This window comes from Anser anser, assembly GCF_964211835.1.
Source record: "Anser anser genome assembly, chromosome: 1".
Classification (NCBI taxonomy): domain Eukaryota; kingdom Metazoa; phylum Chordata; class Aves; order Anseriformes; family Anatidae; genus Anser; species Anser anser.
In genome coordinates, this window is record NC_139720.1 from 188,894,872 (window position 1) to 188,908,737 (window position 13,866).

At 41.2% G+C, this 13,866-nt stretch overlaps 1 protein-coding gene across 6 annotated transcripts in view; it reads left to right on the forward strand.

Moving 5' to 3' along the window:
- Positions 1-2,834: 2,834 nt before the first annotated feature.
- N4BP2L2 (NEDD4 binding protein 2 like 2) overlaps positions 2,835-13,866 on the forward strand; it is a 50,708-nt gene continuing 39,676 nt past the window's right edge. For 2 of the 6 annotated variants that reach the window (XM_083810338.1, XM_083810341.1), the window contains exons 1-2: positions 2,861-3,030; positions 5,369-6,810. In XM_083810338.1, coding sequence (XP_083666464.1) covers positions 5,369-6,810 — 1,442 coding nt within the window. In that variant the 5' untranslated portion in view covers positions 2,861-3,030. Of the gene's footprint in view, positions 3,031-3,463; positions 3,636-5,368; positions 6,811-11,326; positions 11,366-11,480; positions 11,732-13,866 lie in introns of those variants that run through there. The other 4 variants (XM_083810345.1, XM_083810339.1, XM_083810344.1 and 1 more) reach the window with 4 other exon arrangements.

Sequence of the window (13,866 nt, forward strand, 5' to 3'; positions counted from 1 at the left end):
ACTACTTTTACCTACCCTGTCAGCTTCTTCCGCTGTTTCTGATGGAACTTCTTTAATGATCTGGTGCAGCCTGAGCATGCTGAGAGAACCGTTTGTAGCTTGGTCTGATATAGGTACAACGCCTTCCCATATGGGATCTGTAGCAGCTGTAATAATATCGTCAGGGAAAGCATATTTTATTACCATCAGTGAGGTTGAAAAAATGACATTAGGGTATTGTCATTTGTAACATGAGGCTTATTTAATTAGATACATGAGTACTGGGAGAATTCCCCAAATGAAATACATTTGAGACAATTACTAGATACACAACATGAAGTGCTTGAGAGCTTTGATCTCCAGACACTACCTTCAACAGGTACAAGGACTTCCTTATTTGATGTAAATGGTTAACTTAGATATTTCACAATTTAGCTTGTGTAGGAAAGCCCATAATTATTATTTTTGATGGAAAATTGCTTTTCCCTTAGGATTAAATAATCAATAGCATTACTATCAGAAAAGAACTCTCTAAAAACTCAAGAATCTTTGTTGCAAAACCTTTTTGAATGTTAAAATTAAGGACTGCCATTATTATTTTTAGATAATCTCATAAAAATCATGGAAGAATAAAGCAGCGTAGCTCTTTGTATTTCCAAAAATTGTTGTGTTAGAAGTATTCCATCTACCTCCAATAGCATTCTCCTTGGTATATCCTATACCTATACATTTTTCTCAGTAGCAAAGGTCAGTTCTTTATATTTATTTTTTTCCTTCCTGAAGTAACTTCCCATGCTAGAAAGACCAGATCCTTCCGAATTTCTCTGTACTTCAACACAACTTTAGAGTTTGTCTTTTTGACTCATTTTTCTAAAACCTGTTTTTTTCTAAAACTCTTTTTTACAAAACTCAGGCCCTAATGCCACAGGCCAAACCATGTCTAAACATAGGGCTGGTCCTGTTTTCCAGAGGAATTCACACACTGTTTTTCCAGTCTGGAATGGCATGAAAAGATGACACCACCCTGGTTCCTTAGAAGCTGCACACAGATTTTCTGAGTCTGGTAGTGACGTAGGTGGCATCTACATAACTACTGCATCACCGCTAAGTACAAACCAGTACAGAAAGGCATTGGATGCTAAGATTTTGGCATTCACATCATATAGATACCAGGAGCTTTTAAACAGGAATAGCACTAATCTGGTCCTGTGGATTCAACACACATTAGCAGCTGAAGTGCACTCCGGCAGCGCATCCTCTGACTTGATTTCCCCTGCAAGAAACCCAGGACTATGCGACTACCCACAGTGCAAACCAAAGCATGATAAATAGGAAGAATCAAGAGCTTCACTTCGAAAGCTCATTTCTGATCTAAATTAAAATGCTACTAGGGATGCATCTATACCTTCTAACAAAACAAGGCTATCACCTGTCACAGGAACAGAGGCTGTGGTTTGGCCCAAAGGTTAACTGGAAGGAAAGCCTGACGTGGATATTAACAATCACTCTTTTCTTTTTACCATGTATGGCAAATAAACTAATTTCAGAGATTTTATTCCTACCAAATGTTCAAAAAGTTTGAAATATGAACATTTACCTTGGTGATCTGAAAGCATACATGTAGCAGATACTTAAAATGGGCATATCACAAGAGTTGTTGTGTGCACTGATGAAACTGAGAAATTACTTTTAAAAGACTATTTCTAAGGAAAAAGACTGTTTATATTGCATAATACTGCAAAATTTGAAAAACAGAACCTAGCCACATCATGGAAGAATATACTCTAGATATGCCTTAGGAAAAAGCTGGAAGCTCATGTAAGAAGTGTAACACATATTTTGGAGGCTTGTGCAGCTCTTCCACTGGGGACAATCCTCATCGGAAATTTATGATCTTGCTCAAATCTTTGTTGTTTATACGCAAAAATCACAATGCCACTTAAAGCAAAATAAAAGTTTTGATCCTGAAAACTCTACAGAAGAAAATATTTTATCCTTAACATAGTGATCAGAGTAAGCTAACCTCAGACAGGGATACACGTAGGCAATTGCAGCAAGTATTCTCCTTTGAGGTTAAAGCCAAGAAAATAATGCTCTACTCAACATTGACAGGCCCAACTTCTTGGCAGAATATACTTTCACAGTTTATTTCATTATTTAAAAAGAAGAAAAAAAGATCCTCAGACAACTTCAGGAAGGCAGACCACAGAAAGCACACAGAACACGCAGCAGAGGGTTGAGCAGGAGCATGGAAAAGCAACACAGGGGAAACACAAATAGGGGCTGCCAAACGCAGCTATGTGCACGGTAGCTGGGATTTTTTTATTTCACCAAGAATAAATCACTGAATGTTTTAATACTGATTTAGAGCAGCAAAGGTGCCTATTGCACTGCGGTACGACGAGCAGCACCCGAAGCCAGGGAACCACCGAGACACCCCTTTAGCTCCCTGGCCTAACTGCGTGCAAGCCCAACACCTGCCCACACAGGAGAAAAATGTTAAACGTAATAATTATTATTAAAAAAAAAAGAAAGGAAAAAAAAAAGAAAAACAGTCCCAAATCCACAGCCCTGCATCAGTGGATTCCTGGGAAAGGAATGAAGGGCAACCTTCCTCATCCCACCAGCATGAGGTGGCCAACCTCGGGGGCGGCGACAGCCCCCCATCCCTACCCCTATCCCTGGCCCTGGCCCCTGGCCCCGTCTCCTTCCTTCTCCCCCTCCATGCCCCTGCCCTGTCCCTGCCCCTCCCGCCGTGCTCCCACCCCTCAGACACAAGCCCCGCCCCTCCCCGCCGAGCCCCGCACGCGCGCCAACTCCCAGCCAATCCGCGCCTCCCCTCTCCCACCTCCCCGCCCCCTCAGCCCAGAGGCCTCCTGGGAGCCGTAGTCCCCCGTGGGGCGGGGGCGGAACTACAAGTCCCACGGCAGCCAGCCGAGGGGGGCAGAGGGCAGGCGGCGCCATTTTGCGAGCGAGGGCCCGGCCCCGCCGCCCTCCGCACCGCCGGCCGGGGGCGCGCTGCCGGCTGAGGCGGCGGAGGACGGCCCTGAGGTTGGTCTCCTCACCCGCATGCGGCCGGGGCGGCGAGAGGGGTCGGGGAGGCCGAGCGGGAGCCGGGGGCTCCGCCTGAGGGAGGTGTGGGGTAGGGGAGGGAGCGGCTGAGGCGCGGCCCCCCCTCCCCTTACCCGCAGCCAGAAAGGGGCTGTGGGGCACGGCTGCCCCGGGCAGGGCCGCTGGGCTGCGTGCTCCGCCGCCTCCGTGCCCGCAGAGAGGTGGCCGCGCAGGGAGGCAGGGCCTTGCCCTCGTCTGTAAGGTCTGCTGCGTGTGCCCTTCTTGTTAACATCGGGGAAATTGTTGGGCACCTGGAAATAAGGCTGTTGTGTGCTTGATGGGGACTTCTGGGGGTTTGGCAGGTTGGTTAAAGCGGAGCCGAGTGAATCCCTTGTGCCTCCTATGTGCAACACCTACAAACGTTTTCTTACAGAACTATGACAGACCTGTGTGTCCCGTCTGCATCCCATTCAAAAGGCAAGATCATCATGTAGATTGGGCTCAGTACGTGCATGCTCAGACTGTACTGCCCTTCTTGAGAGTGCAGGTGGAAATGCTTTCACATGCAACGCCTCTGTCCCAAAGGATAGTCAGAGCGAGTCAAGGTTAGCAAAAAAGGGTATTCCTTGGGTGGCACAGTTACAGAGCTGTATCCTCCATCATTAGAGAAACTTTCATGCAGACATGCTCTCTTTTTTTGTTCCATGTCAAAATATATGCTCTGCTTAAACCCCGTCCCAGAAGAGAGAGAAGGATAGAAACTAATAATTCAAAGTTTTTCTTCCACCCGTGTTTTTGGGTGGAGGTAAAGTAACGTTCTTGGGAGATGGAGAATAGAGATTTAAGTCATACTTTCTCCTTTGCAAAAAGGAAGAGCTGAGAAGCAGTAAAATGGTTTGTATCTCTTGAGAGGAGGAGAGACCACAGTACCCAGAGCATTGTTACACCAACTCCAAGCAAGAAGGATAGTTCCAAGGCCATGTTTCTTCCCATTCTGACATTAGCACTCTCTGCTGATTACTAAAGTTAAATATAAACTGTACAATCTTGGCTTAGATGTTTGGGAACTGAGGAAAGCAAAATTCTCTTTTTTCTTTTGTTTGTACAGTAGATGAGAAAGTGCCCAGATTAGCACCTTTTCTTGTCGGTTTTGCAAGTGAACACAAGGTGAAAAGTATTACTTACAAATCTTCCTGTGATACTTACTACCTGCAGGTCCCTTTCTGACAGAGGAGAAAAACTTTGTTTCTTGTCCAGAATGAGGAGCATGCAACATTATATTAACATTCACTCCTAGAAAGTTGAAATGTTCCAAGGTTCACAGCAGTAGAATAAACCCGCTAGTAGGAGATGTACTTACTTTATTATTTAATACTGCATTTTAAAATATTTTTTTTAATGAAAGGTTTGCTGAATAAGCTACTTAGTCACCATGTTATAAATTAAGTGCTGTTGCTTTTTATTGCATTCTGTCTACAACTTCAGAGTGCAAAGGAAAATCTAAATACACCTATTAGAGAGATGGAGAATGGATGAGGCAATGGCATGACTGGGTGTCACACTGGTCAACGCTATTTTGCTATATGTTTTCAGTTGTTCTCATCCTGTCTGTCTTTTTGGAAATTATTGGCTCATTTTTATATTGTAATCCGTTTGGTGCATTGATTGCCTTTTCAGTTTGTTTTTACAAATACGCAGCTGAGTGGTTTTGGTACCTAACAAAGGTCTTTAGTTGTTCCAAAAACAGAAACATAATAACAGATTGCAGATTTAATTTTAAGTCTTTATTGAACTAGTAGCAAATCATAAATGCCATCCAGCATCTGTTTGATTGGTGTTAAATGAAATAGCTGACTCCAGTTCCCATCACAGAAAAATAATCCTTGTGACTGAAGCATTTGCATTTTCGTTGGTTGTCTTAGTGGTGGTGTGAGGCATCAGCGTGCACTGGAGTTTGGCATGTGTTTGTTCTATAGTAGAGATTTATGACACTTGGCAGATTCACATAGGTCAGTGGAGGACAGAGGTTGTTCATCGGATTTTTTTTCCCCTCCAAATATTAAATTCACATAAAAAAGCATGATTTGTAAATCAAGATATGAAGTCTGACTGCTGGACTGGTACAGCTCTAACCTGTTTCTCAGGTAAAGATGTTCAGTAGTGTGGCTATTTTGTTGAAATAAGCCTTCCAGTAGCTACTCTCTGCTTTTTTTTTTCTTGTTGAATACATTTCAGTTGTGACAGTGGAGTCTGAGGATGCCTATCATAGGCCTGAATAACTTTATTTTTATATTTAAAAATTGTTCATGCTGATAACGTGTTCATTTTTTTTTCTAAGATGCTTCATGCTGAAAGTAGAGTAAGGCTCTTGGAGTGTCAGGATGAAATCCCAATTGAACCATGTTCTAAAAAAATGAAGTCAACAGAAGGGGCTTATGAGAAACTCTCTGAGGATGACAACCAGTGCTTTCAAGATGAAGTGGACCCTGACAGAACATCTAATGATTTGACACCAGTGTATGTCTCAGAAAGCCAAGGGGAACATGAAGTGCAAAAGCAAGAGGAAATACCCATGGGTGTCTTGGGAACACCGAATGAAGTGCTTCCTGAAAATAATCTACAGCTTAGTCAGCCGCTTGATTCAGAGATTGTAGAGAATATAAATCCTCCATTTGCATCAATAAACAACGCTAAAGTTGAAGAAGAGAAAGATCCTCTTACATCCAATAATGTTGATGAAGATAATATTAGAAGTAGCAGTAAAACATTCTCACTAAATAGAAGTGAATGGGATGACGAGTTCATTACAAGCAAAGAATTTATTGGCCCAATTTACAAGCCTGCTGAATGTAACAAACAGGACAAATCTGGAAGTTGTGGTGAATGTAGAAGTAGCGTGGGAGATCAGGGTGAACTGCATGAAAACAGAGATAAAAGAAAGGAGGCAAAGACAATGGAGACTGTTTCTTCTGCTGTACCAGAAATGGATGATGAACTGAACCAGTTCTACAAGGAAATTCACCAGCTGGAAAGTGAAAATTTAAACACGTTTCAGGAGAAAGAAACTGAAACCTCTCAGGAGCAATATTCTGCATATAATTGCAGTCAAACATCGCAAGAGGATCATCAACATTTATCGCTGGGCAGCCCACGACCATTTAATGAGAACGGGCAGTGTTTCTCTGGAGAAGAGCAAAGTCAGAAAACAAGCAGTGAGCAGCAGTTTGTCATAGAAACAGGTGGCTGGAAACCTGAAAATGCCTTTAATGGACAAATAGATTCTGAGTATTGGAACAACTCAGTGCCTGAATTCAGACCTGCCTGGCAGTCAGCGGAGTCTTTTATAGTACCTCAGGGGCTTCTTCCTCCTAGACTGAACCATCAGTCTCATTTTCAGATACTGAATTCCCTGCCACAAAAAACAAATGCTTTCCCTTCTCAGCATGATGACTTTTCTTATGAAAATTACTGTGGTTACCGTGGAAGTAATGATACCAACTGTCATAGTCCGTTGCCTGATCCAAGTGCCAGCTATGTTGGTCATGCTGATATCCATAGTGCTCAGGTCTTCAGGAATGGAAATAATGAGCAGAATGGACCCCAAAATAATGGTTTCTGTGAAACCAGAGAAGAGTGTTGGAAAGATCCAAAAATGTACAGTGTGGAAGGAATGCACAGATTTTCTTCCGTGCAGTTCCCTGAGGAAAGATTTGGTTGTGCACAGAAAGTGCTTCTAATCCTAAGAGGCCTACCTGGTTCAGGGAAATCAACACTTTCTCGGTAAGTAAAGACTTAAAGCTTGGGAAGCTTATTCAAATAAAAAATTTTAAAGAATTTTTAAAAAGTTGATCAGCAAGCATTTGGCAAACCTTGGTGTTTGTAAAATAGGCTATTAAAATGCGGTTATTTTTATTATGTGAGGACATAACGACAGTAAATATTGGAATCATATGCTTTGGGGTTTGTCTCCATTAGTAAGAGTTTCGATGAACAGAAGCTTTTTTATGTTAATTTTAAAATGTTTTTTATATCTTATTCTGAAACTCGCAGGTAGCCTAGTATGTTATGGCCTGCCTCTTTTTGTATTCTCAAATTCCTTCATTTAAAAAAAAAAAAATTGGTCAAGTCTAGCAGCGGTAATTTGTCTGATCCAGAAGTATTTTTTTTATATCGATGCAGAAATCTTCAAAGACCATTAGAAAAATTTTGCTACTCTGAAAACATGCAATTTGTGTATTGCTATTTGTGTTTTCAATGGATTGATAAAATTGTGCATAATCCCATCCATTTTTTCATACTATACGTCTGTTAAATTTATTTGTGAACAGCGCACAAGAAAAGTATCATTTTGTCTGATGAAGATACTTGTTGAAGTCTCTGACAGAGTTAAAAGTAGGTGCAAACTCCAGCTTGGATTTTCACTAACTTTTTGCCTAGTGTAAAAAGCACATGGGTTGGCATAGAACACAGGCCCTGTCTGTAGTAGATGAAAACAGGTTTCTCCTGCATACGAGAAAATAAGTTACAATATCAGTATTTACTGATCGAGCTTCATCAAGGTACTGTCCAACACGAATGGGATGTCTTTTGTGGTTATGTTCTGTTGTATGCTAGTAGTCTATTAAATAGACATGTGATCATGTTCTTCCTTTTTTTTTTTTTTTTTGTATAAGGGAGTAACATTACCATGTGTTTTTTTCCTGGTATTTAGGGGACTTTATCATAGAAGAATATCTATGAGAAATTTCTGACTCACGTATTTGTATAACTTTAACATTCTCTAGTCACCTGTTGCTCTATTTTGCAAACATACATTTTTAAAGCTGCATGTACCTGTGTGTGTATTATTACAATAATTTCTTAAATATGTGAAAACACAGAAAATTTAAAAAAAAAAAGAACTTGGAACAATGTTGCTTCATTCAGTGTAGGAATTGGATGATACTAAATATGTTGCTATTTAATGTTTTCCATGTTTTCTGTGCTGAATGGTCTTTGAATCTTTCTCTAAGCATGTTGTTCATATTAACTGAAAGATCCTGCATACCTTCATTTTTTTTTTTGTGAATATACTCCTGCTTCTTCATCTCCTTTTTGTAAGACAAATTACTAATTTCATTTAGCAGATGGGAAGGTGGGCACTATGAGATCAGGGTCAACCATAGTCACGGAATTTGGGTGCAGAATTTGAACTGTGCAGGACTTGTTTTTCAGTGTAATCAACTACATGCAATTTCATGTGTTCAAAGCTTGCTTTCAACTGTTAATTCCCATGAAATCATGTCCCAGGGTCTCAGGTACCATGGGGTGGGCTGAAGGGAGAAGGGAGAAAAAATTGTAGCATCATAGAGTTCTGTAAGTGCAGGCTAGGACAGCAAATACAGTCCTGTGGACTCATCATTACCCAAAAGTATCTTGGCAGTCTTGGCATCTTTAGCACCTTCAGACAAACCTCTACTGCTTGTGCTAGCAAAATGACCGTATTGGAAAAGCAGAAAATTGATATCATCTTTATGGGTCAGTAATAGAAGGGAACGAGTTGCATCTTGTAAGTGGGTTTCCCAAGTATATAATGACGACAGAGCGGTCGTGAGACCCAGGAATCATGAATTCCAGTCTGCTTTTTTTTTTTTCCCAAGCTGTGGGTTTGTAAGTATAGGCACTTTTCCTCCTGCTCCCAAACTTGATATCTATGTCCTTAATCTTCTAATGAAGTCTACGTTTTGCTTTGACTCTGTCATTACACCTGCTTGGAATTACAGGCATGCTTCTTGGCAGGGACTTCTGGAGGTCACCTAGCCTATTCTGCTTAGAACAGAACTGTTGCCATCACTGGATCACACCAGTTGTGTTTCTCTAGCCTGACCTTGAAAACTTGCAAGTACCGTGTCCAGTCTGTCAAAACTTTTCTGGTGCTCATAGGTCATATCCCCTTAACTATCTTGGTAGCCATTTGCTCAACCCTTTCATGTTTTTCAATGTGACTTTTGAAGTAGGAAGTCTCAAACTGGACCCAGTATTTCAGCATCGACGGCACAAGAAACAGATAGAGGGGGGATGGTGGCTTCCATTGAGCCACTTTTTCCATTGGCCGCTCTTTCCCTAATACAGCCCAGCATGTGGTTTGGTCTTCTTTTGTGGAGAGTACGCTGTTGGTTCATCTTCAGTTTATGTACTATAATCCTCAGGTCTTTTCAGTAAGGCTGCTCAAGGAGTTGCTTACCATCCTGTACTGATGCGTAGGTTTCTTTTGCGCCAGGTGGAGAACTTGGCACTTTTCTGTGTCGAGCTTCATGATGTTTCACTTAGCCCAGTGCTCAGATTTCTGTGTCCTCCTGGCTAGAAGCCCTAATGCTCAGTATGTCCGGCCTCCCCACCAGTTTGGTGTCATCTGCAAGTTCTCTGCCTCATCATCCAGGTTAATGGTGAGGATACTGAAGAACTTGGTTCCACGATCAGCCCCTGGTGTACTCTGCACGTACTCACTGGAAGTGTCAGAAGCCTTAATGCTTTCAAAGAACATTGCAGTCGTTGCTCTGTCCTCATCCACAAAGCCAGTTGCTCCACCAGAGTGCAGTCTGGTCTGGCCAATAAAGCAAGATTTACTTGTTATAAACCCTCCTTGACTCTTCCCGACTCCCTTGATTTCCTTCTGAAGTTTGGAAGTGGATTCCAAGAGGGTGCACTCCGTGGTTCTACCAGAAGCTGAAGTTAGGTGAGTTTGAGCAGCCTCTAGTTCCCTTGTTCCTTCTCTTTACTTCCCTTGAATAGGGGCATAGCATTAGCCTTTTCCTGGTCACTGGGAATTTCCCCTGATCTCCTTGATTTATTGCATACGTTCACCTGACCTAGACATCACAGCCTCCTGAGATTCATTCCAGTTCCCATCTATTTATCCATCTACTTTCTCGTTTTACCCCAAAACTGGAAACAGCTCTTACCCAACCATAGCTTTTGGTCTGTGCCTAACAGCTTTGCTTCGGCCCTAAAATTGTAAGTGGATTTCTCAGCTCCTTCTTCTTCCCCCCTTTCTCCCTAGATTCATTTTCTTGTCCCAGTTTCAGCTGGTGGTATTGTCTCATGCCCAGGATAATCGTACCATTTTCTTCCTTGCACTTCACTCTTTTGCCTTGTCCCTGTTTCCTAGCCCTGCTGCCAGTTGCAAGTTGTTCGTTCCAGCTTGTACCACTCTTCTGCCCACATCCTTCATATTTTAAGCCAGTCTTGTTCCTTCTCTTGCCATGCTTAAGTTTGTGCTGGGAGAAATGCAATTTACAAGAAAACAAGTGCATGTACTTCGCCAGATACCACTTCCTCGATCCAAAGCATCTCCAAGAAAACCTTGGAATAATGTCATGTGATAGAAATGCTGTATTTCTTCCTTCGTTTTGGAAGTGATTGACAACTTAAAAAATTCCTAAACCAATTTGACCAGGTAGACACCCAGCAATGGTATCTTTAGGCCAAGTAACAAAAGTCTGCTAAAATTTTAAGTAGTTGATAATGTGATTTTATAATGTGAATGCCATTGGGAAAAGTTACAAAATATAGAATTGGATTTTTAGGATATTTTGCAACTAGAATTGGCATCAATTTCAGTTCACATTTCTCCATAAAAATACCTCAACATGAATTTGAAAAAAAGTTTAATGAAGTTGAAAGAACAAAATATTCATGTCATTTAAGAAGTACGTTTGAAATTAAATCTGTTTCTAGGTGTATAAGCAAGTAGTCGACTTCTTCTGGGGCTGTTCTTCCAGAAAGCTGAACCTATGGATCTCTGGAAAGGCAAAGTTAAAAGAATATTTACAGCTGAACGTAGAAGCACTTGTGTGCTATTGTTTCTAATTATGCAGTTCTTTAAAAACATGGTTTGTAACAGTGTTTAAAGCATCATTTACATAATTTAGTACTACTACAGATTTTAAAGTAGTATTTAGTTACAGTCTAGTTCATTCTCTATGATGTTAGCTATTTTAAATAGATAAATTATTCGATTCTAAGATTATTCTTGATTATAAAATCATCTTTGAAAGCAGGCTAACTAGAATGCAGCTTGGGGAGCTGTTTAAAGAACTGAAATTAAAGCAGGATTTGTGCATGTGTGTACATGCTGGAAAAAATATATATTAGCTTGCTGACTAGTTCTCAAATGAACATTTTGGTTTCCAGGTGAGTTTGGTGTGTAGAGCTAATACCTTCTGTTAGATCAACTAGCATGTCTAGGAAAAGTAAGTGAGCTGCTTTAATTTTGGTATCTGCTGTAATGTCACTGCCCCACTGTGTTCAATTGCAGGGAATGGATAGGACGAACAGGCAGGTGTACAGCACTTGGGTAATACTGCTGCTCATTTCGGGCACGTGCACGTATCGGTACTGACTGATCTGTAATTTGACTTGCATGTTAGAAATGTATTTATCTTCCCTGGTTTTCCTTCTCTGTTTTGCAGAATTGGGACCATCTCTTCATGGTGTTGGGTAGTAATGGTTTTCTTTGCACAGATGTGCTTCATGTTGCTTCTGTTTGAGTTCATGAGCCTTGGATAAATTTTATTTCCAAGTCTTACAACTTACAAGTGTGTAAATTATTCCATATGATGTTGACAAGTGTGTTTGTGTTTAAAATTTTACTAAATTTTACTGAAAGGGTGAGGATTTCATTCCTCTGGTCTCTTTGGTAGTCAGTCTGCCTCTCCAGTTATTTGGTTTCAGGATTACTCTTGCAAATATAGTTTAGTGTATTACATCTGTTACATTGGTTCTATAGGTTCATAAATTGCTTTGTATCCTGAGCTTTGAGGAATCATAACAAAATATTTCAAGAATAAACTTTGTTGATGGACTTGCAAGATTGCCAAACCATGGTCACAGTGTTTCTTTATTGAAGTCTGGAAAATGCAAGAGAGGGATTTGAGTAAGTGAATTATTCTACACAATGCTGAGCAGTTCCTAGAAACACAAATGAACACCCCATTAGTCACTGTGCCTTGATTCACCAGTTCACATATATCCCTACAGAAACTGGGCAGTCAGGCTCCTGGAAGCTGCAGGGGTGTGCCTGCGGGTACTCAGCTAGCAGAGGAACCGTGTCACAGCTGTGTTATCTCTGTGATTAGGTGTTGGGGTTTAACCCGGCCGGCAGCTAAGCACCACGCAGCCATTCGTTCACCCTCTCCCATCCCTCTCTGGGATGGGGGAGAGAATCAGAAAGAAATGAAAGCTGGTGGGTTGAGATAGAGACAGTTTATTAGGATAGGAAAGAAAATACTACTACTACTAACAGTACTACTACTAATACTGTGTACAACCAAGTGATGCACAATGCAATTGCTCACCACCCGCTGACCAACACCCAGCCTATCCCCGAGCAGCCGGCCCCCCACCCCGACCAGCCACCCCTATATATTGTTTAGCATGACGCCAGATGGTATGGAATACCCCTTTGGCCAGTTTGGGTCAGCTGTCCTGGGTCTGTGCCCTCCCAGCTCCTGCTGCACCCCCAGCCTACTCGCTGGCAGGAGAGAGCGAGAAGCTGAAAAGTCCTTGGCTTGGTGTAAGCGCTGCTCTGCAACAACTAAAACATCAGGGTGATATCAACATTATTCTCATCCTAAATCCCAAACACAACACCATACCAGCTACTGGGAGGAAATTTAACTCTATCCTAGCTGAAACCAGGCCATTAGGGCACATGGTCCTTACTCTGTAATATGCACATGCATTCAGCACCCAAGAAGTGAGTGGGAAAGATGGATCTAGTTGTTTCAGGTACTATTAACAACAGGTGTAGAATACTGTGAGTAAGAAGATTGGCCCATGTGTGAAGAAATAATGGTGAGGTTACTTAATGAATACAAATTCCTGTTAAATACTTCATACAACAGAGGAATCAATTAAAAAGAAAAAGTTATTTTTTATGCTGTATGAGTTACTGGTGCCATTTTATCTGCTTAAAAAAAAATCCTTCTGTGCTCTCCTAAACCAGTGTAATATACATCCTACCAAAAGGCAAAGACTCTAACAAAAATATTGAACAATCCCAACAAGGTGGCTGTACTTTTGGTGTATCATGCTCTGCTTTCTGAAACAGCACTGCTCTTTATTCTGAGGGAAACTTCTACTCTGGAAAAGAGAAAAAGCAAAAAGGAAAAAAAAAAACCAGCTTGTGTGCTTCTTTGATCATGTTACTTGACAGATGCATTATTCATAGATTCTTCCGTTCCCCAGTAATTTTAATTTTGTTACAAATCTGTGTTTTAAAAGCAAAAATAATCATCAACTTAATTGTAGGACAATAAATATGTAGGAATTTAATTAATATACAGTACAGTGTTTTGTTGGTTATTTTTTGTTAAGCAAAACTGGATGTTTTTTTCCTTTTGAGTTTTTAATGAAGATCACTAGCTTTGTAACTGATGTAATGTTAGGCCATTCACAGGCTTTAAACTATGGTCTCTAACAGGTCTACTGTTGCTATCTTTTGCCACGTAAACATCTCAAATCCTTGTGAAATTAAACTTAAGTAGCTCTTCCTGCAGCTATTCATGGGAAAGCTTGGTGACTGAGAACTAACATCCATTTATTCCCCCAGGTTATTTGGGATTTGGCCAGTTCTCTTCCCTTCCTGGCACCTCAGCAGCAGCAGCACATCACACATAATGCTAATACAGTTTATTTTTTGTAGCCTTTGGGTACGTTGCCTGTTTCCCAGTATGAGTAGCTGCCTAAATTTCCATAGGGCAGCAGAACCTGAGTGTTTCAATGGGCTGGAAATGCTCTGGGGTGCTGAGTGCCTGTTGGCTGTTTACAAATTTAAATAGAGTATAGAATATAAAA